The sequence below is a fragment of the Pristis pectinata genome, chromosome 7 (assembly GCF_009764475.1).
Source record: "Pristis pectinata isolate sPriPec2 chromosome 7, sPriPec2.1.pri, whole genome shotgun sequence".
Lineage (NCBI taxonomy): Eukaryota > Metazoa > Chordata > Chondrichthyes > Rhinopristiformes > Pristidae > Pristis > Pristis pectinata.
Genome location: NC_067411.1, coordinates 68835503 through 68861022, shown reverse-complemented (window position 1 = coordinate 68861022; position 25520 = coordinate 68835503). Strand labels below are relative to the sequence as shown.

At 38.2% G+C, this 25520-nt stretch overlaps 1 protein-coding gene across 1 annotated transcript in view; it reads right to left on the bottom strand.

The window, feature by feature from the left end:
* Positions 1–3596: 3596 nt before the first annotated feature.
* The window catches only part of sptlc1 (serine palmitoyltransferase, long chain base subunit 1), a 24668-nt gene continuing 2744 nt past the window's right edge, over positions 3597–25520 (bottom strand). Inside the window, exons 2-15 of the mRNA XM_052019524.1 lie at positions 19865–19972; positions 19683–19777; positions 18864–18957; positions 18461–18533; positions 16337–16469; positions 13928–14057; positions 13729–13818; positions 13442–13549; positions 12357–12452; positions 11701–11797; positions 11179–11233; positions 10432–10549; positions 9845–9918; positions 3597–5367 (exon numbers count right to left, since the gene is read on the bottom strand). Coding sequence (XP_051875484.1) covers positions 5274–5367; positions 9845–9918; positions 10432–10549; positions 11179–11233; positions 11701–11797; positions 12357–12452; positions 13442–13549; positions 13729–13818; positions 13928–14057; positions 16337–16469; positions 18461–18533; positions 18864–18957; positions 19683–19777; positions 19865–19972 — 1365 coding nt within the window. The 3' untranslated portion in view covers positions 3597–5273. The remainder of the gene's footprint in view (positions 5368–9844; positions 9919–10431; positions 10550–11178; positions 11234–11700; positions 11798–12356; positions 12453–13441; positions 13550–13728; positions 13819–13927; positions 14058–16336; positions 16470–18460; positions 18534–18863; positions 18958–19682; positions 19778–19864; positions 19973–25520) is intronic.

Below are 25520 nucleotides of genomic sequence, written 5' to 3'. Positions count from 1 at the left end.
TAGAAGCCTTTAAGAAGGCTACTTACCCTATTTTAATGCATATTTTAGACTCCCCAAAACTGATCTGTCAAAGATTAGCTGGAGTACTTGCCAGATGGTCGACACAGTGGTGCAGCTAGTAGAGCTGTTACTGCGCAGCTCCAGAGACCTTGGTTCAATCCTGACCTTGGGTGCTGTTTGTGTGGATTTTGCACATTCTCCCTGTGACCGCGCGAGTTTCCTCCAAAAGTGCTCCAGTTTCTTTTCACATCCCAAAGATGTACGGATTGATAAGTTAATTGGCCATTATAAAGTCCACTGGATGTGTAGGTGTGCGGTAGAATTTGGGAGGAGTTCATGAGAATGTGGGGAGAATAAAAATGCGATTAATGTCAGATTAGTGGAGTTGTAGGTAGTGAGGAAGGTTATCAAAGGATATAGATCAGTTGGATTTGGGAAGAGAAATAGCAGATGGAGTTTAATCTGGATGGGTGTGAGGTGTTGCATTTTGGGAGGCCAACTGTAAGAGTACAGTAAATGACAGAGCCCTTAGGAGCATTGACGTACAGAGAGATCTTGGGGTGCAAATCCAGAGCTCCCTAGAAGTGGCAACACAAGTGGATAGGGTGGTGAAGAAGGCATACAGATACTTGATTTTTATTGGTCAAGGCATTGAATATAAAAGTTGGGAACTCATGTTGCAGCTGTATAAAACCTTGGTTATGCCATGTTTGGAGTATTGTATGCAGTTCTAGTTGCCACATTACAAGAAGGATGTGGAGAGTTTGGAGAGGGTGCAGAAGATATTCACCAGGATGTTGCCTAGATTGGTGTGTATTAGCTATAGGGAGAGGTTGGACAAACTTCAACTGTTTATCTCTAGAGTGTGGGAGGCTGAGGGAGACCTGATAGAGGTTTGTAAAATTATGAGAGGTATAGATAGTCAGAATATTTTTGCAAGGGTGGAAATGTCAAATACCAGAGGGCATGGACTTAAGGTGAGAGGGCAGAAGTTTAAAGGAGATGTGTAAGGCTAGTTTTTTTACACAAAGAGTGATAGGTGCCTGGAACACGCTGCCAGAGGAGATGGTAGAAGCAGATACACTAGCAAGGTTTGAAAGGCATTTAGATAGAGACATGAGCAGGCAGGGAATGGAGGGACATGGGCTACGTACAGGCAGATGGGATTAGTTTAGCTCGGCTCCATGGCCAGCATTGACATGCTGTACTGTTCTGTGTTCTGTTTCTGTGTTCAAGTGTAAATGGGTGGTTGATGGTTGGCCCAGACTCCATGGGCCAATGGCATTATTTCTGTGCTGATCTCTCTGACTCTAAAACTTCCTTACTGGTTGGTTAGAAATACAAAATAAATAATTGAAGTTTCAAAATACTCCAATATAACTTTAAGAGACATAAAATGCATAGTGTGAGAAATAGAAACAGAAAAATAGGAGTTTGAGTAAGCCTTTCAGTCCTTGCAGCCTGCTTGATGGGTGCAACCAAATGAAAGAGAATGCAATTTCAATATCACTTGTAATTTTTTAAATTACTTGAAACAGTAATTTTCTGTGGTTTCTGAGAATTATGTTTACATGGAAATAGGAGCAGGACCAATGCCGCCTTCGAGTTTTCATTCTATTCAATAATTTTAAGGCTAGTCATATCTTTGGCATCAAATCCATTTCCCAGCCCGGTCCCCTTTCCCTGAAGTGCAAAATTTATTGTAGCCTTGAATGTAATAACTCAGCCTCCACAGTCTTCTGAGGTATAGAATTTTGAAGATTCACATTCCTCAAAGAAATTCCTCCTCAGTCTTAAAAGGTCAAACACTTTTCCTAAGACTACATCCCCAGCCAAGTTCTAGATATCACTACCTCCAACTAGGGGAAACGAACCCGAGAGAGATCAATACATGTAAAGCCCTGTGCACTCCATGAAAATCACCAAAAATGTTGTAATTTTTGTTTGGAGACACAAGAGACTGCCGATGCTGGAATCTAGAGCAAAAAAAAACAAACTGCTGAAGGAACTCAGTGGGTCAAGCAGCATCTGTGGGTTGAGAGGGATTGCTGACATTTTGGGTCGAGACCTTGCATTAGAACTGAGAGTAGAGGGAACAGGGGGAGGGGTGAGACAGGGGCTTGTGTGTGATAGGTGAACGAGGGAGGGGGTGAAGGATGAAGGGCAGAATTTTTGTTTGGTTGTTCTTGGCTATGACGTCTTCTGATTTTACTGCTTTCATTTCAGATATTAAAGTGACCCCATCCACAGGATAAAGGACTGTATCAATCATATTGACAGGTGGCTAATCCCTCCCTCTGATAGTAACTAGTCTTGAAACATAATGGCTAAGCCATTCAGGGAACAGAAAAGCGTGGGGATGAATAGGATTTCATGCTAGATGAAACCAAAAGGATTAGGAGTGTCTTAGTCTCTAGAAGGCATAGGTTTAATGTGAAAGGGGATCTGAGAGGCAAGTTCTTCCCACAGAGGGTTGTGGGTATATGGATCACACTGCCAGAGGAAGTGGTAGAGGCAGGTACAATTACATTTAAGAGACATTTGGACAGGTATATGGATAGAAAAGGTTTAGAGGGATATGGCCCAAATGCAGACAAATGGGACTATTTCAGGAAGACACCTTGGTTGGTGTCGATGAGTTGGGCTGAAGGGCCTGGCTCTGTGATGTATAAATCTATGACTCTGGTTGGCCTCATTTCCACCTGCTTGCATGGAATAGCGGCAAGTCCAAGTGCAACTTAAATCATTTACCAGTGACAACAAAAACTAACAATTAGCCTTAATTTTTAAAATCATCCTGTATCGGTGGACTTCTATAGATGCTTCTTGGTTGTAGTTCAGGTAGCATGATGAAGTAACAATGAATAGGTCTTCTCTATGCTTGCTTTTCAACATGATACTCACCTTGGCATCTCCTCAGGATTTGATCCATTCTCTTCAGGATAAATTCAGATTTGACAAAATAGAGATTAGTTCTAATTATCTTTTCAAAAATTACTGGCAGTCTATTCAGAATTGAAAATTAACCACTTGCAATATAAATTTTCAATCCTTCAGCTTTTAATTCTTTTACTCTATTTGACCTTGTTCCTGTCCTCTCACTTACTCTTCCTTCTCAGTCCTTGCATTATTAATTTCATAATGCTTTAATGGTTAGTTAAGGATATGACACTTGCTTGTCTTTTTCAGTCAGATCTCAGATGCCTGCAGAGGACATCACTCCTGTTTCCATTCTAATCCCAAAATATCAACGTTAAACTGGCAAGGTTGGATGAAATTTTAAACTAATAATGTTTAATTCATAACTTATCAGCATGTAAGCGCCCAATTTTGCTGTTAGGTGACTAAAGCAATAAGCCAGGGTTGGTGTGTTGATGAATGTAGGAAGAGGCGGGGTTGGTAAAATTCTATAATATGCAAAGCCGAGCTGGGACACATGCCACATTACATCGTGAGGACAGTCATGAAGAGACCATTTATACAATTTGGGTTAATACTGTGTTAAAAGTGACAATGCTTTAGACAGTATACAGTGTAATTTTTTTTATTGTTATGGTACACATTTTGGTAAGAGTAAAAAAAATATAAACACACACTTTTACTCGTGATTTTTGGTTTTATTGTGCAGCTGGCAAGTCAACTGCGAGATTACAATGGTACCCATATTTTAACTCCAATGAAAATACCACTCACAATTTCACACAGTGTTGTGCAATTTTCCAATGCACATGTACAGTGCAGTTATAAGCAGAGGTATATAACAAATGCATCTGTAAACAGACAAGCCCATTCCCTAGAAAAAAAAATCATTGGTAGGAAAGACCTGATGTTCGAGTCCTGGATAAAGAAATGCAATAAATTTAACAGTAAAAAGCACATAGATTACAAAAATAACCTTCCCAGTCACCTAGAATGCCTAATACCTTTGCTCCTTTCATTCAATTTTAAATAACATTTTACAGCAATTATTCCTACAGTTATAAGCATTTAAAAAATCATGCACAGTTCTTGCATTTAGTGCTGTAACTCCTGTAAACCGGTACTAAAATAGACGGAACCAACTTTATCTGAAAACAAACATCTCTGTACAAATCTCCTGAACAGCACAAAAATGTCGCACTTCTCTGGTTTTCCTACAAAATGATGCTGATAGTAACCTTCAGTAACATTATATGACAAAACTGTAAATTTACTGTGCAAATTTCTGCATAACAAAATTATAAGTGGGTAAGCCAGAGACTAGAAGAAGTACTGCAACATCCTGATGGAAGCACACTAATTTGTTGAGAAGTGTAGCACATAGTATTACACCAAGAAATGGATCAGTGCATTGAAAGTGGCAGGGTCATATCCATCTCTTTCTAGATTCCCATGTATTTTACAATATTTTGAAAAAGGAATATAGTTAGGACTAATCTGCAACCCAAATGGAGAAATCCTCTTCATGGAGGTTCACAAGCGAACTTTGAACATAATGACTGCATTATGACACCTTGTCAGCCAGAGGCATGGTTTTCCCTTGCCACCCTCATCTTACAATCCCTCTCTAGTTTCAATCAAAATAAGCCATTTGCTATCGCATTTAAAGTAAGGGGTGATCACATGACCAACATGCTTTTTTAACCCTAAAGTTAAGTTCATTAATGATCGTTCTTAAGGTACCTTCATCCTAAAATCAAACAGCATTAATAATTTTAAAAATAACATACAGAGACTGTTGTCAATTAGGTTAATTTTTGTAAATGTGTGACAAGCCAAATTCGCATACAGCAGATGGAGAATTATGTTTTATAGTACTATTAATACAGTTGCTAATCTTAAATAGGCAATGTATTCCAGCTCCAAATATATCTTACAGAAATCTTGATATAATTTTCTCATTTAATACCAACTAGTTCCTTTAGAATATTCCCCTATATCTCATCACCTATATGCACAAAATTCTCATGAATGTTGGAAAAATATTATTACAAAATAAAACAACACTTTGGACAAGAAATTTTTCGAGACGAAGCTATCTGGGTCCTCAGCTGATCGAACTCTGAAAATCAATTTTTGCACTTATTCTCAGACAAATGTACTCAGGTTTGAGTACAATTTCCATCATTTTACAAATTACATAAAAAGTAAAATACATTAAATTCATTTAGTGAGGATCACTCATCCTTATTTTCAGTTCTGATCTCTTTCAGCACATTCTGCAAGTACAGTCCTTTAGGGCATGACATCCATGTGCGATTTTTAGTCCACAAAAAATCAAACGTCAGACCATCCTACTGCAAGATGCGTTCTGATGCTTCCTTGATTAATGCTGCAGCCATATCCAATTCTTCCTCTGTCAGTTCTACTGTAACCACCACCCGAACACTATGGAATGTAATTAAAAAGCTATATTAGAATTCCCTGACATACAGCAAGTTCACCTGTTTATGGAGCTAATTACATTTATGCATGGTTATACAGAAACATCTTCTTCTTTGGTTACTTGCTACCTTTCATTGACATCATCTATAGGGTCATCTGCTACTTGGATGGTTAAAAAGATCCAAGTCAAGTCAAGTTTATTGTCATATGCACAAGTATGCTGAGGTACAGGTATAATGAAAAACTTGCTTGCAGCAGTATCACAGGCATGTAGGTTCAGACAACATGCACAATACAAATTATACATAAATTATACAAGACAGTGAAAAAAAACTGTGCAAAACAAGACATAAAAAGGGGAAGAAAAAAACAGAGACAGGTCCATGGTAGTGCAAGAGATGGTCCGTAGTGTTCTTTTGCCGAGGTAGGATTAGGGTTGTGCACACATATATCCACACATACATTGTAGTTTGCCCAACCTCAAGTCATCCCAATGCATTTTAAAATCAATACTTCTGAAGTGTAGTCTCTCTTGCAATGTAAGGAAGACAACAGACAATTTGTGCTCATAAAATTCTATAAACAACAATCTGATAATGAGCACAAGATATTTTTGTGATACTTATTGAGAAATATTGGCCTGGTTAAGAGCAATAGCTGCCAAACTTATTGCTTCAAAGTAGTATCACTGGATTTTTTTTCATGTGTATATTTTAAATATATATATATATATACATACACACACACACTGTATATGTACAGTATATATCCATCTGACAGGGAGGATACATAAAGTCTCAGTTGAAAAATGTGACCTCTGACAGGTCAGCACTCCTTCAATGTCAGCCTGGATTTTTGTGGATAAGAGTCTGGAATAGGTCTCCATCCAAAAATGCTTCAGGTTTCAGTGAGTGAATATTATGCATGGAGTCATGACCAAAACAACAAATCAGACAAAAACAACAATCAGACCAAACAGTTTGACTGACCAAGCTGTGCACGAGTCAAACTCTCTTACAACTGAACAATGGAAAGACAAAAATCTATGCCACTGACTCCATCATTACATGTAGTGAAAAAAGGGCAATTTTCTTCCACCTCCAAACTGTTCTGCCCTCTGAGTGACTTTAACCATGGAGTAGATTTCCTCAATGTCTTCCTTTGCTTTGAGGAAATCCTATCAATTAATTCAGCTGAGTACTTACTTCCTACAGTCAATTTCACTTACCCAATTATTTGCTACCAGCTCCACATCTTCTGAAATATGGGAGTATTGAATTTGAAATCAAGGCACTCCTTTCCAACTTCTTTGAAAGCACTTCAACTTCACAATCCTTCCCGAGACACCAGTATTCAAAATTCTGACCCTTTGTTGGAGCCTGCTTCACTTCACCCCAGCACCATAGAACCTTTAGTTAACTCAGTCCCACACTCTCAAACTCCTTCCCCTTAAATCTTTAGAACTTTTAAGAACCTTGGAAGAATACAATTTTTGACCTGGCTTCCAGTCATCTTTCATAACTGTCAAGGTGTACCTTGGCTTAGTGGTTTTTATATCTTATTTTCTTCACTATCAGCAAAACAGTTCGGACCACTTTCTACATTAAAAAGGTGCTATATGCCATCTGCTGTTGCATTTGGAAAAAACAGCCTATCAACAAGAGTTACTAAGGAGTCAAAGAAGAGCCAAAGTTCTGAGTTCAAAGCCTTTGACAAAGCAATTGAAAATTTGTATAACTACTAGACTGCCTGCAACATTTGATACTAAAACACAGAAACTGCTATTCATCTGGAGGAAGGAATCATTTTTTTTTGATCTCTTTAAACATACTTTCCTTTCCATGAGTATAATGCACTATTGGGAGAGCGAATGATTCAACATAATATTCTGTACAATAAAAAATTAAAATTTGGAGGGACATTTCTGAAACTGGTGAACTACTACCATGAATAGGGGTCCCAAGGATTCACCAACAGCAAAATGAGCTTATGTAGAGAGCAGTAGAGCTTTAGAAACCATTAGTATGTCCAAGTCACTCCAGGCCCGTATGGAGTTGGTGGTGCTTAATGAAAATTAACTTCAGTAGAAGCAATAACAAAGCAAAGATTCACCCATTTGCCCACCCCACCTGCTTTATTTGGTTTCATACTCCATCTTCCTTTCCTATCAGATTTCTTCATCTGCAGCCTTTTGTTGCCTCCAACTATGACCTACCAACCTCTGTTGCAATTTCTATCCTTCCCTCCTCCATCTGCCCATCACCCCATTTCAGCTGGATCTACCTATTGCTTGTCAGTTTTTGCCCCACCCCTTCCCCTCACCTCTTTATACTGGCTATCTCCCCTCTTTCAGTTCAGATGAGTGGTCTCAACCTAAAACCCCAACTATCCTTTTCTCTCCATAGATGCTGCCTGACCTGCTGAGCTCCATCAGCAGTTTTGTTTTTTGCTCCAGATTCCAGCATCTGAAGTCTCTTCTATTTCAAAGATTTAATAATACTCTTGCTTCCAAGCACCACTGAGCAACTCTTGCAGCAAACGTGTCTGGTTGGACTGGGCATGGACAAGATTAAGCTCAGCTATGAAGCCCACTGTGGCCAACCAATACTCATTGCCAAAACTCACATAATTTTTTTGGACTGAATAATTTTTTGGACACCATATTAAAGAACTATAATCAATGGAATATCATCCATTGACAATAAATGAGAACACTACTAGTGCTCTTACTCTCAATTCTGGAAACTACTCCTTTAGATTTTCTACTATTTAAGGGGGAAGAGAGGCTATTAGAAAATTTTAGGCCAGTTAGCCTAATGTCTTTTGTTGGGAAATTACTAGAGTAATTTTCGAGAGTAGATTAAGGCCACTTGACTGTGAACCTTGAACAATTTTAACTGATCAGAGAGCCTGATGGATTTTATGGATTGTACAGGAAACATCATGCTGAGTGAACACAATTCAATACCTGAACAAGTCACTAAAGTAGCAGAAAGCTGAATGTAAAATGATGTTATTCAGATGGATTTCCAGAAGCCAGATGATAAAGCTCTGATAATAAATTTAGTTAACATTGAAGCTTCATGGATTGGAAGGTAAATTATTGATAAGGCTAAGAAATTGGCTGAATGGTAAGCGTATTCACATTGCTAAAATATGACCTGTAATACCTCACAGATTACTACTTAAATCTGCATGACTAAGATGATGGGATGGAGACCCACATTTCCAGGTCAGCTGATGATACAAATACATTGCAGTGCAAATGGAAGCAGTTAGAAATGGTTATTCACAGAGTAAGTAAATAGTTGTAACTGAATTTCAGTGTAGTTAAGTGTAAAAGGCTGGGCTTCATATACGGAGAACTAATGGCTAGAATTTTATGCTGTGACCATAGAGAGCCGGACAAAGTAGGTCTGGGAGTGTTTAGTTCTGATGCAATAGCATGGTAAGGATATACTGGCCTTGGTGGAAATGCAACACAAGAAGACAAGCACATAAGAAACTGAAGCAGAAATAGGCTATTTTGCTCTTCGTGCCTACTCCGCCATTCTATATGTCTTGACTGATCCTTTACCTCCCTATCAACTTCTTGCACTGACTACTTGTCTGTTGATTTCTTTAATAGCTAAAAATCTGGATTTAATCAGATTAATCCTGGTCCAAGGATTAATTTGAGAGGACAAATTTCACAAACAATTGCTGTACGTTCCTGCAATTTTGATGGCTGCATTGCTTGTAATTTTAAAATGTTACAAGGAGAGTTGATTGATGCTTTCCAAAGTACTAAAGGGTAACTGATGAAGAAAGTGGAAAGACTCTATTTTTACTGGGTTGAGGGTCCAAGGCTAGAAGACATACCAAACATTACAATCAGTTGTTAGTGATCTGAAGCACTAATGCCAAGTGACCTATTGACTCAATGGTTTGCCTCTGTAATATGCTAACTATGAAATACTATGTGATGTATTGAACTCTCTTCTGCCAGCAGTGTTGTTGATAGGTCAATTGTTAATTTTAAATGTGATTGGTGGACATATAGAGGTACGCCATGAGTATGCTGAATGGTGGGACAGTCTTAAGGCCCTAAATGACCTACCCTCTGACTATGAACTGTGTGCTCATGAAGCTGCGTCTGAGCAAGAATAAAGGACAAGGAAAAGATTAATGACTACTTCCATTTTTCTTCCAAGATCTTAAAATGAAATGTTGGTGTTTAAAGAGATCTCAAAGACACCAATTGATCGTACTCAAAGGTAGGTTTTGTTTCAATGTTGTTCCTGTAGAAACAGGTAGGAAATAGTACGCTGATCAGCCTTATCCTAGAACAATGTGAAAATAAGAATTTACTTCGAAAATAGATGAAACAAAAAAGAGATCAAAAAAGGAGGATCCCAAGATGGTGGCAACAAATGCTTCCAAAACAAGCAAGCAAAGCAGAGATCAGATTTTTATTATACTAAATACAAACAAGATTTACCTTGGTGGAGGCAAAACCTTTTCCTCCTTGTCCAAGTAATGTGCTTGAGTTAATGCAATCCCTCGATTCAAGCACTGTTAAGACAAAAATGATCAAAACAGTACTGTAATCAAAATCGTGTTTAATGTTTTTATAGCAAATATTTTATGAAAGCTTATATTCATACAAATTCAGTAAATTTACAGCATAATTTTAACTGTTAATTTCAAACTGTGAAAAATACGATATAACCAAACATAATTTTTAAATGCTAACTTAATTATCATTGTGAATTACCTCTTCAGTGCTCTCATACCTAAACTCAATGATTACCACCATACCTTGATTATGTGTACACGTCAAACATCATAAATCCCCACTTTATTGGTAATGGTCATGACAGGGACTGTTTGGCCATGACTAATTGTAAATAGTAATGATCAGATCAACATAATTTTATAAGGGGTCAAAAATCAAAATATTATTTATTATTTACTATAAATCTTGTATGTTGTAATCACATAAAATAGTGCACACAGTTTATTTTCTTAATAGTGAATTAAGATTCAAAATATTCACGCATCACTGCTACAAAAAGAAATACTCACATAATCGACGATCTCCTGCAGTAATTTAACATCACTTTCTCGTGATCCTCTGCTTTTTGCCAGCTGCAGATGAACAGCTGGAGAAAATGATTCACCCACAACTTTCAAACCAGGGATGCTGCAATGAAAAAATATAAATATTAAATAAACTACCATAACCTCATTATGCAGTCTTTTGAACTTTCAAAACATGCAGCAACATGTTAAATAATAACTTGTTAGTTAACATCAATTACTCAGTCACACTTTTATGAAGTTCTACATTACAAACAGGTTGTTCAGTTGATCTGATTTTCACAGTATCAAGCAGCAATGGGTCTAAGCTCCTTACCAACTCATGAGTTGGTATTGAGGACCACATTCCAGAACAGGACCAATGCTGGCTTATTCAAGTAAAGTTTATTTGACTTGGCTTTCCGGAGCAATATTCATTCTTGAAACAACATCAACCATTTTATTTGGCAAAAGAGCATACTGTTATGGTCAATAAAAGAAAAATAACAGAAATCCTCCCTTGCAACTGGCTATATGCTCTGGTTCTACCCCAGTATCTAGATGTAAAAGGACTTGAAGCCCACAAAACTGAATATTTTAGTATTTTGTTTCAAATTGTGGAGGTAAAATGATAAACAAAAAATAGGAAAAGTAGTTACGCAATTGACATGCTGAAGACTCCAAATATAACCAGTTGACAAAACACAATATACATCCCATTTATTAAAAGTTTGATAACAAATATGTACTTACCCCTGTAATGTGGAATGAATTCGGTGACATTTTTGTCTTAATAGTCTGAAAATATCTGCAAAACATTTTAAGCATTTGTATCTTAAGTTAATAGATGCAAGGTAAATCACAATTATGAAAACATTAACAGCAGAAATCAAATACAGCATTCTGACTTCAAATGGCACAACACATTGTGTGCAAATATTTTGTTCTTAAAAATCAAATCAATTTTCTGGTTTTCTGTGCTCAATTTACTGCTGCCAACATGGATAATTTATTAAGGATGCCTTGAAACACAACAGTTAAGGACACACATGTACATCACTGTGATGATTCTAAGTTTGGCTTCTTCATTTCTGTAGGACAAAAAATGTAGTCTATGGTTGATGCTTTCTCTCCATAATGCAGCTGGGATTAGAAATGAAAGAGGATCATGAACTAATGGTAAATTAATCAAACCACGGTACTCCAAGTTGTGCCATTAAGTAACAAATTTTAAAGAATTGGTTCTTTGTACCTTAGAGTTGATAATTTAAATACCTGGGTCATCTTCCATTATGTTGAGAGCCTCTATAGCAGCAGAGGCAAGCATAGGTGGCAAAGATGCTGAGAAACAATACCCTTGTCCAGAAAGCCGCTGCAGATAAAAACAATACAAGCATTAATTGAAATGCATCATTAGCAAGCTTTTCTCGAAAGTATGATTAGGAAGTCAGGAAAACAAACCCATTGTTTTAAAATTAATGGATGATGCACATTCAACCAAAAGGGATTTTGCAGGTAATTGTATTTTACAAGACCCAAGGAACAATTTGGATCTGCTCGTAAAATGCAGCAAGTACCTAGGTTAAGCTAAATTGAAACAATAATTGCTTTTGGAGGATCATGCACTAGAAATTTCAAAGGGAAAAGAAACAATTTTGTTTTATATAAAGCAGAAGCTTGTACTTTCTATAATGATAAGGTGTTAAATTTAACAATAATAACTTAAGATAACAATTTATTTACTCTTTCCCGCTAATTTTCTTCCCAACTGGGTACTGTGTTATCTTCTGTTTAGTCACTTAAATGACCATTTTTTAATAATGAAGACAGACTGATGGTGATATTTATTTGACTGTGGGCTGAGATTTTGGGATTGGCATCAGGAAAATTAGACAATTCAATATGTAAGCTAGCTGATGATCAATACCTACCTGGTGATCAATAACAAAAGATCTTCCACAGCAGAATCCACCAATGGAAGCCAAGGAGTTCTCCATATTTGCACTTATAAGGTCAATGTCATCAATCTGTTGTAGTTTGGTTGGGAGAAGAAAATTACGAATTATTTTTGCTGCAAAATGAAAATTTCTATTAAAAGCTGTGCAAGGTTGGAAAAATCCAAGAATAATGTATTGACTGATGGTCTTATTCACAAAATTTTACACCCTCTAATTCTGCTTCACCTATTTGGTGCCATGTTTGTCTCTTCAGGTAGCAGATTGACTAGTTAACTAGGTCAACACAAAGGAACTTCTATTGCAGAAGCATTAGACTATCTTTTCTCAGGACATTTGCAAAGCTGGCAATCCCCATTTGTTGGCTTTCCATTGAGATAGGGGGCTGCGTCATCTTGAACAGGTCCAGTTCACGTCAGCTGTTTAATTTGACCAAGGGACTTAACAGACCATTTCAGATTTACCTCAACCATGTTGGTGCGGGGCAAGAGCCAACTACATGCAGGACTATGGGACTAATTAAATAACTCTTTCAAAAAAAATCAGCAAAGATTACAAATGGCAGGCATCTGCACTGCTTGTTCCCAAATCTACATCATAAGAACATAAAGAAAATAGGTGCAAGAAAATAGGCTACTCAAGCCCTCAAGCCTGCTCTACCATTCAATATTTTCATAGCTGATCTGCCCAGGCCTCAACTCCTCTTCTATGCCAGTTACCCAGAACCATCTATTACCTGACCTTTCAGCAATTTAGCTACTTCCTCTTTAAAAATCTGCAATGATCTAGGCAGAGGATGTAAGAACAAAAGATTGTTTTCACTACAAGACATTAACAAACCAGTAATTAATCTCTGGTTGCTTGCTCGCTTAATGGACAATTACACCAGATTTACATTTCCACATTCTTTTTAATGAAACAGAGTTCAGATCTCATTATGGTATGGTGAGATTTGAATTCTAACATCACCTCTCGACTCCAGTGCAGCAATTTAGCCTTGTAGTTGTTTACCAATGTGGTCACTATTATACATAACTTGCAAGAAAAAAAGAACAACTTACATTCACCCCAAAATGTTCAGTTACACCTCGTCCATGCTCTCCAAGAACCCCAAAGGACAAACTTTCTTCTAAGAATATTCGAACTTTGTATTTGTATTTTAGTCTGACCTGGACAGTAAGGGATACGAAAGGATATTTTAAAGACTTCTGAAATCATCCCATAGAAGGTTCAAGAGGTTAAGGCAATCAAAATGTACAAATGCTTTCAGTTTCTGTTACAATGCTGACTCTACTTTTTCCCTCGCTCCCTGGTCATTTTTAATGTTCCCTTCACGTTTTTCACTTACCAGTTCTGGTAGAGGACAAATATATCCAGTGTTCATGTACAGTCCTTCCACTAAAAGAAATCTTCTGGTTACTCGAGCTTTACGAGGATTCTTGAAAAATAATTTTAATTGGATTTTTTAAAATACATTCAGCAAAAGATGAAGAACGTTTAAAACAAGGTTGTTTTATTGAATTTGAACTGGCTTAGAAGCATCTTACTTTCTGATCCTCAAGTTCCTGTTCTTTCAGCAGTCGCTCCAAGTCATCCATATCATTGTGTTTAAAATATTTTATATTGCTACGTGAAGCTTGCAAGCCTTTTTGAATAGCAAAGCATGCAGCTTCATCCCTGCAAAACAAGTTCAAAACATCAAAATGCATCAAATCCTTTAAGTGCACAAGATCCAAGATGTTTCACCACAAACATTCCAATCAAAGTAACTAAATGAATACATTATTTTTCCTGTCAAATTTATGTTTCTACCCATTCTTGGTTAATTACATACTGTTCACTTCCTTTACTGCCAACTTGGTTGATATCTGTCAAAACTGCACTGCTTGATCCAGTTACAATGACTCACAGTAATAACCACCATCTAAGATACTGGAGAAGGATTTCAGATTAAACTTTTATGTTTATTCATGTCCCACTACTGATGATATCAGAGAGAAATTATTTTTGCTGATGAAGTGACCAAAAATAACAAGGTCCCCTGGGCACTCTAGATTAATAACTTGCTATGTGGTTTTGATTCATATTCCTCTTATTATTCTGGCTCAAAGTTCAGGCTAGTTTCTCTTGAGGACTTGAATGTGCTATTTCTTATCACAAAGAAAAATTACAAAAATCTGCAGTGAATCTAAAAGGAAATCCCCCTTCCTGAAAAAAAAATCTATGTATTGTCACTTCCAAGTACACTATCACGTTACTACCTGTTCGTGTGCAATATCTGAGATTAGGTAGGACAATTAATTAGGAGCAAATAAAAATAATAAATGCTGGAAATAACAAGCAGCAGAATCTGTAGAAAATCACAGTCAGCAGGTGAAAGCAAAACTTTAACTCAGGCTACCTAACCTATACTTCCAGTATTTTGTTCTTTTATACATTTCAGATTTCTAGCATCTGCAGTATTTTTCTGCTAATTAAAAGCTGGTTTACCAAGCCATTCTAGTATATAAATTTCATCTTTGCAATGAACACATCACAGAAAAAAAGCATTAAACAAATAAAACAATTCTGTTCTCACAATACTTTTCAAATATATTCTGGTGGCACCTCAAAGGAGATGCAAATCAGTTTCACTCAAGCATGTGTTAAACAAGGATAATTCTTTTTTCCTTTAAGATGGAGTCTTTCTCTCTCTACGAATTGAATTTGCCCCATCTTATGTCAGTGCTGCCATTTGTCAAACTGATATTTTTCCAGCTTTTGTCCATGACAGAGCATTTGGGATCATACAGTACAGAAGGAGGCCATTCAGCCTACCATGTCTGTGCTGGCCATCAATTACCCATCTGCACTAATTTCATTCTTCAGCACTCATCCCGTAACTTACTATGAAGTTTCAATGGTCATCTAAATACCCCTTAAATGTTGTGGGTAGCTACCTCAACCACCCCTTCAGGCAGTGCATTCCAGATTTCAACCACTCCCTGGCTGAAAAAATTCTTCCACAAGTTTCCTCCTCCTTACCTTGAACCTAAGCCCTTTGGTTATAGGCACCTCTCCCAGTGGAAAAAAAATCTCATTATTTACCCTCTCAATGTCCCTCATAGTTGAAAGACTCCATCCCTGGCAACATCTTGGTGAATTTCCTCTGTACCTTCCACAGGGCAAGCAACTTTTGAACTATTTAATAGACTAATAGAGCTATAGAGTCATACAGCAAGGAAACCATGTCTACACTGACCAGTGGGGACCCACCCAAATTGTCCAACTTTCAGCAATTGGCCCATAGCCTTCCATGCCAAGGCGATTCACCTGCTCATCTAGATACTTCCTAAATGCTGTCAGCGACTCTGCTTCCACCACCCTCTCAGGCCCTGTATTCCAAGTACTCACCACTGTCCTGGTAAGAAAAAGGTCCCCCTCAGATCCCTTCTAATCTTTTACCCCTTACTCCGAATCTATGTCCTCTAGCTTTATGTACCTTTGATATGAGGAAGTGTTTCCTGCAGTCTACCGCATCTATACCACTCATGATTTTAGATACATCAATCACGCCCCCCCCCACCCCCCTTAGCCTCCTTCACTTCAGGGAAAACAGACCTAACCTCTTTAGTCTCTGCTAATAACCGAAACAAGTTTAACTGCTGTCCAGTTTACATGTTATTAAATGAAGTGTGCTGATCATCTCATTTATTTCCATCATAAAATTCTGCACAATTACCTGAAGGGCTGTATAGAAATTTGCCAGAACTTCAGAGTACATCACTGTTGAGTTATGAGATGTCAGGATATCAAATTACATTTCCCTCAAATCTCACAGCCAAAGGTCTAAACAAAATTGTTGTTTTAAGGTGCATCAACAATTGCTTTGTTTCTCTCATCTCGGTCTGTTGGGGGAAGAAGGTCATTTACTTACAAGCAATCACTAGCTTTGAATTAAATAGAAAAAGACTTACACAAATACAAGATCTCCTCTCTTTGAGTATGCTGGAATGGCACTGGCTATTGTGGCAAATCCATATGAATAAATAATAGCCTCTTCTGTTCTCATAAACTTGGCAATTCTGTCTTCCAATTCTAAATGAACATCTAATGAAAAGGAAGAGAGTAAGAATAAAATACTGGTAAGCATATACTTAAATGTGAAATTATGACCCATTTACAACACATTGAAACGATTTGAAGATGTTCCAAATTCAGGGGTAAACCATATTTGATAGCAAGTCACTGGAACTGGGCTTGGAGCAGGTAGACTAAGGTGTACAATCTTAAAAATCAGTTTTCCTTATCCTTAGAATAGTAATTGACAACTTAAATCTTGCATAAACATTCCTGAATGATGACAGTCAACGCAGACAATAGAAACAGAATGCAAAATTTATCCCATGAGATCATAAGTTGTCAATTCAAGGAGAAAGAGGGACATAAATCATGAGAGGGCCAAAGGCTAGTAGTTGTCAGGGAAAAATAAAATATGTTGAGCACAACAGTATGGGTTACCTTGAGCTTTTTAACAAAATATATATACTTTATATACAACTGCACATCATGTTTTGTAATTGTTTTACCAGAGTTATGTCACCACCACCACTGTCCTTGTCAACTAACATAGTGTTAAAACTGTGAATAAAAACTAAATATTTAGAAATCATGATGCCTGCATTTAGGGGTCTTTAATGCTGCCTTCATTATTTACACTCATTCTCTACTCACAAAACTGCCTCCAGCTCGAGGTGATTTCCGTACTCTGATTTTGGCAACCTAAACATCCATGACCTTTAAAATGTGAAAATCAAAAAAAAAACTCATGATTTTTAAACTGTTGCATGCATCATTAGTGGCAATGCTTCAACTGTCTAGGTCCTTAACTCAGAATTCCCCTCCCTAAATTTCTCCACTTTCCTCTTTTCCCTTATGATTCTCTTTTAAAACAACCTCTTTGATCAGATTTTTGATCACTTGTTCTGTTGCTTCCTCATAAAACTTGCTATTAAAAAGTTATTTGATAGCACTCACATGAAGCGCCATAGGATGTTGTACTATACAAATTACTGCTGATAATATATTCTGTACAGATGAGTTATACGTCCAATATTTAAAAACAAAATAAGATCTTTGGATGTTCATCTTCTGAACAGGGGAAAGAAAGTCAGGAATTGCTTTGAAGACGAAAGAGGCCTGCACAAATAAAATATCTTTTTCTTGGCAGCTGCCAAAAAATAAAATCAGCAGTGCTTGAACTATAGTTTTTATTAATGCATTTTTCGGTATCTGGGGGAGCAACTGCCTTTGTTCGAGTGGCTAGCTTGTCCATTTCAGTGTCAATTATTACATGGGTGAGCCTGGAGTCCCAGCCAGGCCAGTCTGGGCAAAAACAAAAGATTTCCTTCCCTAAAGGAAATTAGTAAACTATAGGTTTTTAGAATAATCTGGTAGCTTTGTTGTTATCATTACTAAAGACTAGGTTTTTTTAAATTGCAGCTTATTAACTGAATTTAAATTTCACAACTAACATGGTGGGAATTACACTCAGGTCTCTGGATTAATAGTGCACTGGTTGTTACAGGCCTATCACCATATCTCATGATGGTCTTATGAGGCAACACAGACTTCTTGTTTGGCAATTAAAGAGTCTAAAACTAGTGCTGGATAAAGTCACAGGAAATGAATATTTGTGATAAACAACTTACGTGGTCCCATAATGAAATAATTTGATTTGAAGTCATGCAAGGATTTGGGGAAAGGATATTAAACTAAAATAAAGTAAAGGTAGTTAATTGGACCTGAAAAATAAAGGTCAACAGCGGATGGGAGCTAGCCTAATCTTTTGCCACATTCTCAATGATGGTTGATTCTATACCATACTCAGACTGATATTAAGGAAAACAGGTTTCTGCTGGCACTGGCATTACCAAATTATTTAAAATAGTTTCTGATTACGAAATGATTTTGGAAAAAGGCTTATCATATAATGACCGATTCTAAAATACTTTATTCACAAAACAGATTTGCCAGGAGATAGAACAAGATAAATACATTCAAAATGGCAACTTGTTTAGCTTGAAAAAGTTTTAACTTACCAAATGTTCCATAAAATCCTCGAGGTCCACATGTACCAACACCATATTTTTTCAATGAAGCTAAAGCTGCATTCTATGCATGAACAAAGACATATTTTTAAAAACATTGAATCAAATTATAATTTGAACTTAGAAGTAAATTCTATGATTCAATTTATAAGCTAAAGCACAGTATTACCAGGAAACTCTAATTAGAAATATACACACTATACCCACCATTTTTGAGTCTTCGTTTGTTCTAAAAATTACATGACCCCGAAAAAGAAATGTCCCATTCACCAATTCCACTACAATGAAGTCCATTTAACAGTTATTTGTTAATTACCACTTCCAATCTTTTTAAGACCCATGCATAATACAGAAGCATATTTTTTGCTTAGACCAACGTGGCAAGCAAACTCACCTTGACTTTTTCATTGTCTAGCAATCCAAGAAAATTAAAGGATGCAAAGTTTATACATTTTTTACCATTAACCACTATGTTGTGAGTTGGAGGGCTGAAAGTAATAAAAGATAAAATTAGCAAATGTCACTGAAATTGTACAAAAACCCAGACAAAAAAAGTATAACCCTTCAATGCCATGTATGGTTATAAAGAGAAGTTTAGGTTTGTTTGAAATAAAATTTTAATCTAAGGAGAAAGCAATTCATGATCAGCATTGTAGACAATCAAGAGAGTGGAAAACAGAGCAAAACCCTTGCGTTACATTCAAATGTACTGATTCCATCAACTTATTAACCAAGAAAAGGACATACTGATGATGGATTTCTTGTTTATTGTTGCAATATTCTTCCTTTCCCATTTCCCGAAGGCAATAATTTAAGCCTTGGCCCTACTCTGTAAGCACAAGAAATTGTCCTCTGCCTCATTCTTTGCTGCAAATGCGACAAAAAGTCAGAGGTCATTCTAGGTCACTAAGTAAGTATGTTAATTGAGCCTTTGAGGACTCCAGAGCCCAGGAGGCTGAAGCTGGTTTTAATGAGTCTGACATGGATCAGTGAGCATAGTATAGACAAGATTTATTCTTGGGAATTTCCCAGTTCCTTTGGCTCAGCAGAACACCACGCTAACACCTTTTAGGAAGTAAACTGTTAAGAATAGTTGTTTTAAAATATAAAATATTTAAATACATATTTAGAAAAATGTAGTTTCCATTGATTAATGTCAATTAGGAGTTAGAAACAAAATAATTAAGGGAACAAAGGGTAAAATTTTACATACCCTGAGACAATATTATTGTTAAGGGCAGGGTGGTCTTTTGACACCGGCGGGACAAGTGGTTCTGGCTGCCATTCCTCAATAAGCTCTTCTTTTTCCTGTTAGGGAAAAAGCAATGTGGAACAATTGTAAGACAATGCATTACCCAGAAAATGTATTATATTTTTAAAATTCTGCTTGATTACCTTTTCTGTAAGGTCAGAACGTTCCTGAAGTTTGTAGGTTTTGGAGAAAAGAAGTCTCACTATCCACAAAATAAGAATTCCTTCCAGAATCAGATGGTATGCTGGAGCCTAAGCACAAAAATAATCATGTGTTAATTGAATGTGTTGTTACTCATTGTTAGGGCAAAAAAAACCCTCCTGTTGTGACAAAATAAAGGTTATACAATAATCTTATACTGTTCAATATATATTCAATGCTCTATAATCACAAAAGCAGCAGTATCTTGTGTCATCATTGTAATCCACACAAAATATCCAAAGCATCAATTTACAACCTTGGAGGTTTTTAAAAATGTTTCTTTTATTTAAACAGGTGCTTAATCATGAGTTAAAATAAACACAGGTAAATTGCTGTGGAATTCAACACTTCATTCAGAAATATGAATTATGTGTAACCTTTTTTTAATACCAGTCTGGAAAGGACTCCACGCTTGTCACCTATGCAGCAAAAGCCTCTTCGTCAGATGATGCTTACTCACTCCAGCTTGCATGAATCCTGGCCTTAAAGAGTACAACTTGCTGCACAACTCATACACAAGTCCCAAAGCCCAAATGCTCAGCACACTAGTGTACTTCTTTGAATCAGGACACATGACTCAAATTCTTCTTGAAAATGCAGCTGTCATTTCTGAACATTACTCTTCTGACAAAAATCAGCCTGTTGTCACCATTTTTATTCCAGACTGTCTTAATTTCCCTTTCTGTTTGCCTTTCGCCATCATGTCTTTTGTTATTTAACCAATTACAAGATCACAAGACAAGGGAGCAGAAGCAGGCCAATCGGCCCATCAAGTCTGCTCCAAGGAAAAGGGAAAAAAGAAATGAGAAATGGGGAATGGAGGGGGGAAACAAAGAAAACCTATTCTAATCCCAATTTTCGGCCTTATCCCCATATCCCTTGATACCCTGACTATTTAGATATCTATCTATCTCCTCCTTGAACGCCCCCACTGATCTGGCCTCCACTGCTGTACGTGGCAAGGAGTTCCACAAATTCACCACCCTCTGGCTAAAGAAATTTCTCCTCATCTGTTTTGAAACTGTACCCTCTAATTCTAAGATTGTGCCCTCTGGTCCTGGACTCACCCACCAAGGGAAACAGCCTAGCCACATCTACTCTGTCCTTTCCTATCAACATTTTAAATGTCGCTATGAGGTCCCCTCTCATCCTTCTGTACTCCAGTGAGTACAGTCCAAGAGCCAACAAACGCTCCTCATATGTAAGCCCTTTCATTCCTGGAATCATCCTCGTAAATCTCCTCTGAACCCTCTCCAACGTCAGCACATCCTTCCTAAGATGTGGGGCCCAAAACCGCGCACAATATTCCAAATGAGGCCTCACTAGTGCCCCGTAGAGCCTCATCAACACTTCCTTACTTTTATACGCTATACCTCTCGAAATGAATGCCAACATAGCATTTGCTTTCTTTACCACCGATCCGACCTGGTGGTTAACCTTTAAGGTATCCTGCACGTGTACCCCCAAGTCCCTTTGTACTTCCGTACTTTGAATTTTCTCTCCTTCTAGATAATAATCTGCCCGCTTATTTCTGCTTCCAAAGTGTACAACTGCACATTTCTCAACATTGAATCTGATCTGCCATTTCCTTGCCCATTCTCCTAAACTGTCTAGGTCTCTCTGCAACCTTCCTATCTCCTCAATACTCCCTACTCCTCCACCTATCTCGGTGTCATCCGCAAACTTAGCCACGAAACCATTTATTCCATCATCCAAATCGTTAATGTACAAGGTAAAAAGGAGCGGCCCCAACACCGACCCCTGCAGCACAGCACTAGTAACCGGTAGCCAACCAGAACGAGATCCTTTTATTTCCACTCTTTGCTTCCTGCCAACCAGCCAATGGTCCACCCATTCTGTTTTCCTACCCGTAATTCCATGACCTCTCATCTTATTAATCAGTCTCTTGTGAGGCACCTCATCGAAGGCCTTTTGAAAGTCCAAATACACAACATCTACTGCCTCTCCCTTATCCACCCTACCTGTAATTTCTTCAAAAAACTCCAATAGGTTGGTCAGGCAGGATCTTCCCTTCACAAAACCATGTTGACTAGGACCTATCTTGCCTTGCGCCTCTAGGTATTCCGTAACCCCATCCTTGAGGATAGATTCCAATAATTTTCCCACCACTGACGTCAGACTAATAGGTCTGTAATTTCCTTTATGCTGCCTCCCACCTCTCTTATACAACGGAACTACACTTGCGACCCTCCCGTCCTCCGGAACCGTGCCGGAATCTATTGATTCCTGGAAAATTATCACCAATGCCTCTGCTATCTCTAAAGCCACCTCCTTCAGAACCCGGGGATGCACCTCATCCGGTCCGGGAGACTTATCAGTCTTTAGCCCATTTAGTTTTCCTAGCACCTTCTCCCCAGTAATCTTAACTGAACTCAGTTCCATTTCGTGAGACTCCTGACTAACCGGCACATTGCTGATGTCCTCCACGGTGAAGACCGATGCAAAATATTCATTCAATTCCTCTGTCATCTCTCTATCGTCCATTATAATATCTCCTGCACCGTTATCAATTGGTCCTATATCAACCTGTGTCTCTCTTTTACTCCTTACGTATTTAAAAAAACTCGTAGTATCCTTTTGAATGTTATCCGCCAACTTCCTTTCATAATTCATCTTTTCTTTCCTAATGGCCTTCTTAGTTTCTCTGTGCAGGTTTTTAAAAGCTTCCCAGTCTTCTGTTTTCCCACTAATTTTTGCTTCTTTGTACGCCGCCCCTTTTGCTTTTATTTTAGCCTTCACCTCTCTCGTTATCCACATTTGTGCCCTTTTTCCCCATTCAAAACCTTTTTTCTTGGAATATATCTGTCCTGCATTTTCCTTATTTCCTGTAGAAATTCCTTCCATTTCTCCTCCGCCGTCCCTCCAGCTAGCTTACTCTTCCAATCAATTTGGGCCAACTCTTCTCTCATACCATTGTAATTTCCTTTGTTCCACTGAAATATCGATACACCAGTTATCAGCTTCTCCCTCTCAAACTTGAAACTGAACTCAATCATATTGTGATCACTGGTTCCCAGTGGTTCCTTTACCTTTAGTTCCCTAATCACCTCCGGTTCATTACACAGCACCCAATTCTAATTTCTACCTTGCCCCATACCTTAAATTTCCTTCACAAGCTTTTTCCTCACTTTTGCTGAAGCTAAGTCATCTCCAGAAATATGTACTCTTCATTCTCTGATCTCCCATGTTCCCTAATAACTTATCGTTCCCCATCCCATTCAAATTACCTCATTTACATTTATCTGGTAATGTTTTCGATCAGTTTTCCTCCTTGTATTGGCATTGCTACTTGATCCTGTGGGCAGATTTTTTTTTAACAGCAGATATATGTGAATTTATTTAATTTGCCTTCTGACAATACTTGTTCTTTTTGACTCTGTTTATGAACATACTAACAGTGGAGTATAGAACAAACAAAAAGTAGAAAAGGAAAAGCAGAGAGACAAACCAAGGGAAACAATGTATTTGGAAAGATACATTGCTCCAATTTACAAAAATAATCTAACTGAATTCATTTCTGAGATTAATGATTGCATTACAAACACTTTCGTCACGTCACAGTGCAAGATATTGCGAATTCAAACGCATCACCATTGCAAATTTCAATGGAGGTGAAAGCAGGTGTAGAGATGGGCAAGATGACATCCGTGAAAGTTGGCAGATTTTGTAACGGAGAAGATGTGGGTTTGAATCATATCTTGGGGGGTCTAAAAGGGTGACATTTGAGAATAACCTGTTTCACTACAGAAATAGGATCCACCTGGTTGAGCAAGGATACAGTTTGCAATGGAGGCCTTATAATGGCCAAAGAGTAAATTTTCTCATATCAAGGACTGAAGTTGACAAGCATGGAGCCAGTGGATGGAGTCAAGAGGTAATGGAGACATGGAGCTGGTTTTAGCACATGTAAATTGATCACATAGTTTCAGATGCTGCCACCATGGGGCAACTCATGATGAGCATAGGGATGGTAGGGATAAATCCACAGAAGACTGGCTGACAATGCAGGACTAGCCAGAAAAACAAAAGGTTGGATATACCCCCAGTAATGCAAGAGTGGAACTAAGTGAGGTTGATCACATGAAACCAGACAATCAAGCAGCCTTGTGCAGCAAGCCATGTCACAAACAGCCGAGAGGTTGAAAGAAGGTAAAAAAAAACAGTAGTTACAAAGTGAGAATACCATTGTTACTTTGATTAAACGATTATGGCATAATCAGAAATATGATTGGCAAATTCAAATTTGGAGTTGCTGAGAAGAGTGAGATACATTCAGGAGGCAACAAAATAAACAAAGAAGTGAATGGAGAGGGAAAAGTATCTGTCAATAATAAATACTCTATTCCACATTAGACTGTAACGTGTGGAAATCATTGCCACCTCCTAAATTTGAGCATGTAGCTTGTACCTTAGCAACCAGATGTGTATACAGCATTCAGGCCGTGCCTGATAACAGCATGATCAGTTTGACCACAACACCCCTCAACTTACATTCTATTGCTTTGGCCCAAGTTATTATTGCCCTGCGTTAATTTGCAATATTAACAGTCTACTAACAGGCCTAAATTTCTCAATTTCATTTTGCTGCTTTAGTTGACCCTCGTCACTATGTTGTGGGGCAGGCTGCATGGACTAGCTGCTCATTTCCTGCCCTTAAACACAACTCATGAATTTTTTGGGTTGCCCATTATCACTTCACATCTGCAGTCCATAGAGAGACATACAGCATGGAAACAGGCCCTTTGGCCCACTGAGTCCATTAAGCACCCATTTTTACACGAATCCTACCCTAATCCACTTTATTTTCCCCACATTCCCATCAATTCCCACCAGATTTCACCACTCATTTACATACCAGGGTCAATTTACAGTGGCCAATTAACATACCAACCAACATGTCTTTGCAATCTGCGAGGAAACCAGGGCACCTGGAGGAAATGGATCCAGCGGTCCATTTAAATTTCCATGAGTTACTCAGCTTTACAGGATGAACCTCAACAAAGATCCTCCTTCCTTTCATCTCCCCTTTCAGACCTTCTTAGCAAACGCACATTCCAGAAGAAGATAGACAACATTTCATTTCACCACCAAGCCATCTAGAGAGCAGTGTGCAATGGTGTTGAGACTTTGGCTGTGCACGAAGGCTCAGATGGTGAAAGCACTACTCACCACCAGCCAAGCAAGACCTTGGGGCTTGACTGAAAATTTGCTAAGTGATGTTGACAGTCTGTTCAAGGAACCATGGAAGGGACACAAAGGAGGACGAGAGCCCACAGCCAGGTACACGCGAGGGAAGCATCCCCCAGGTTGGGGAGGTCAGGAGCAGTGCAGCGCCCGTCAGCCCTCAGCTCCAGGAGGGAGGGAGCAGTGCAACGCTCGACACACTGCAGTACTTGGAGAGGGAGGGTAGAAATCCAGATCACAGACAGAAAGAGACCAAAATAACAGGAATACAGACTGATCACCCCTCCCCCACCCCCCACTGGGCGACATCACCAGCTTCACCACAAGAGAACCCACTCCCTAGGGGAGACTACTCACAGTACTTAAGCCTGAAAACAGTGCAGCAGTTTACAA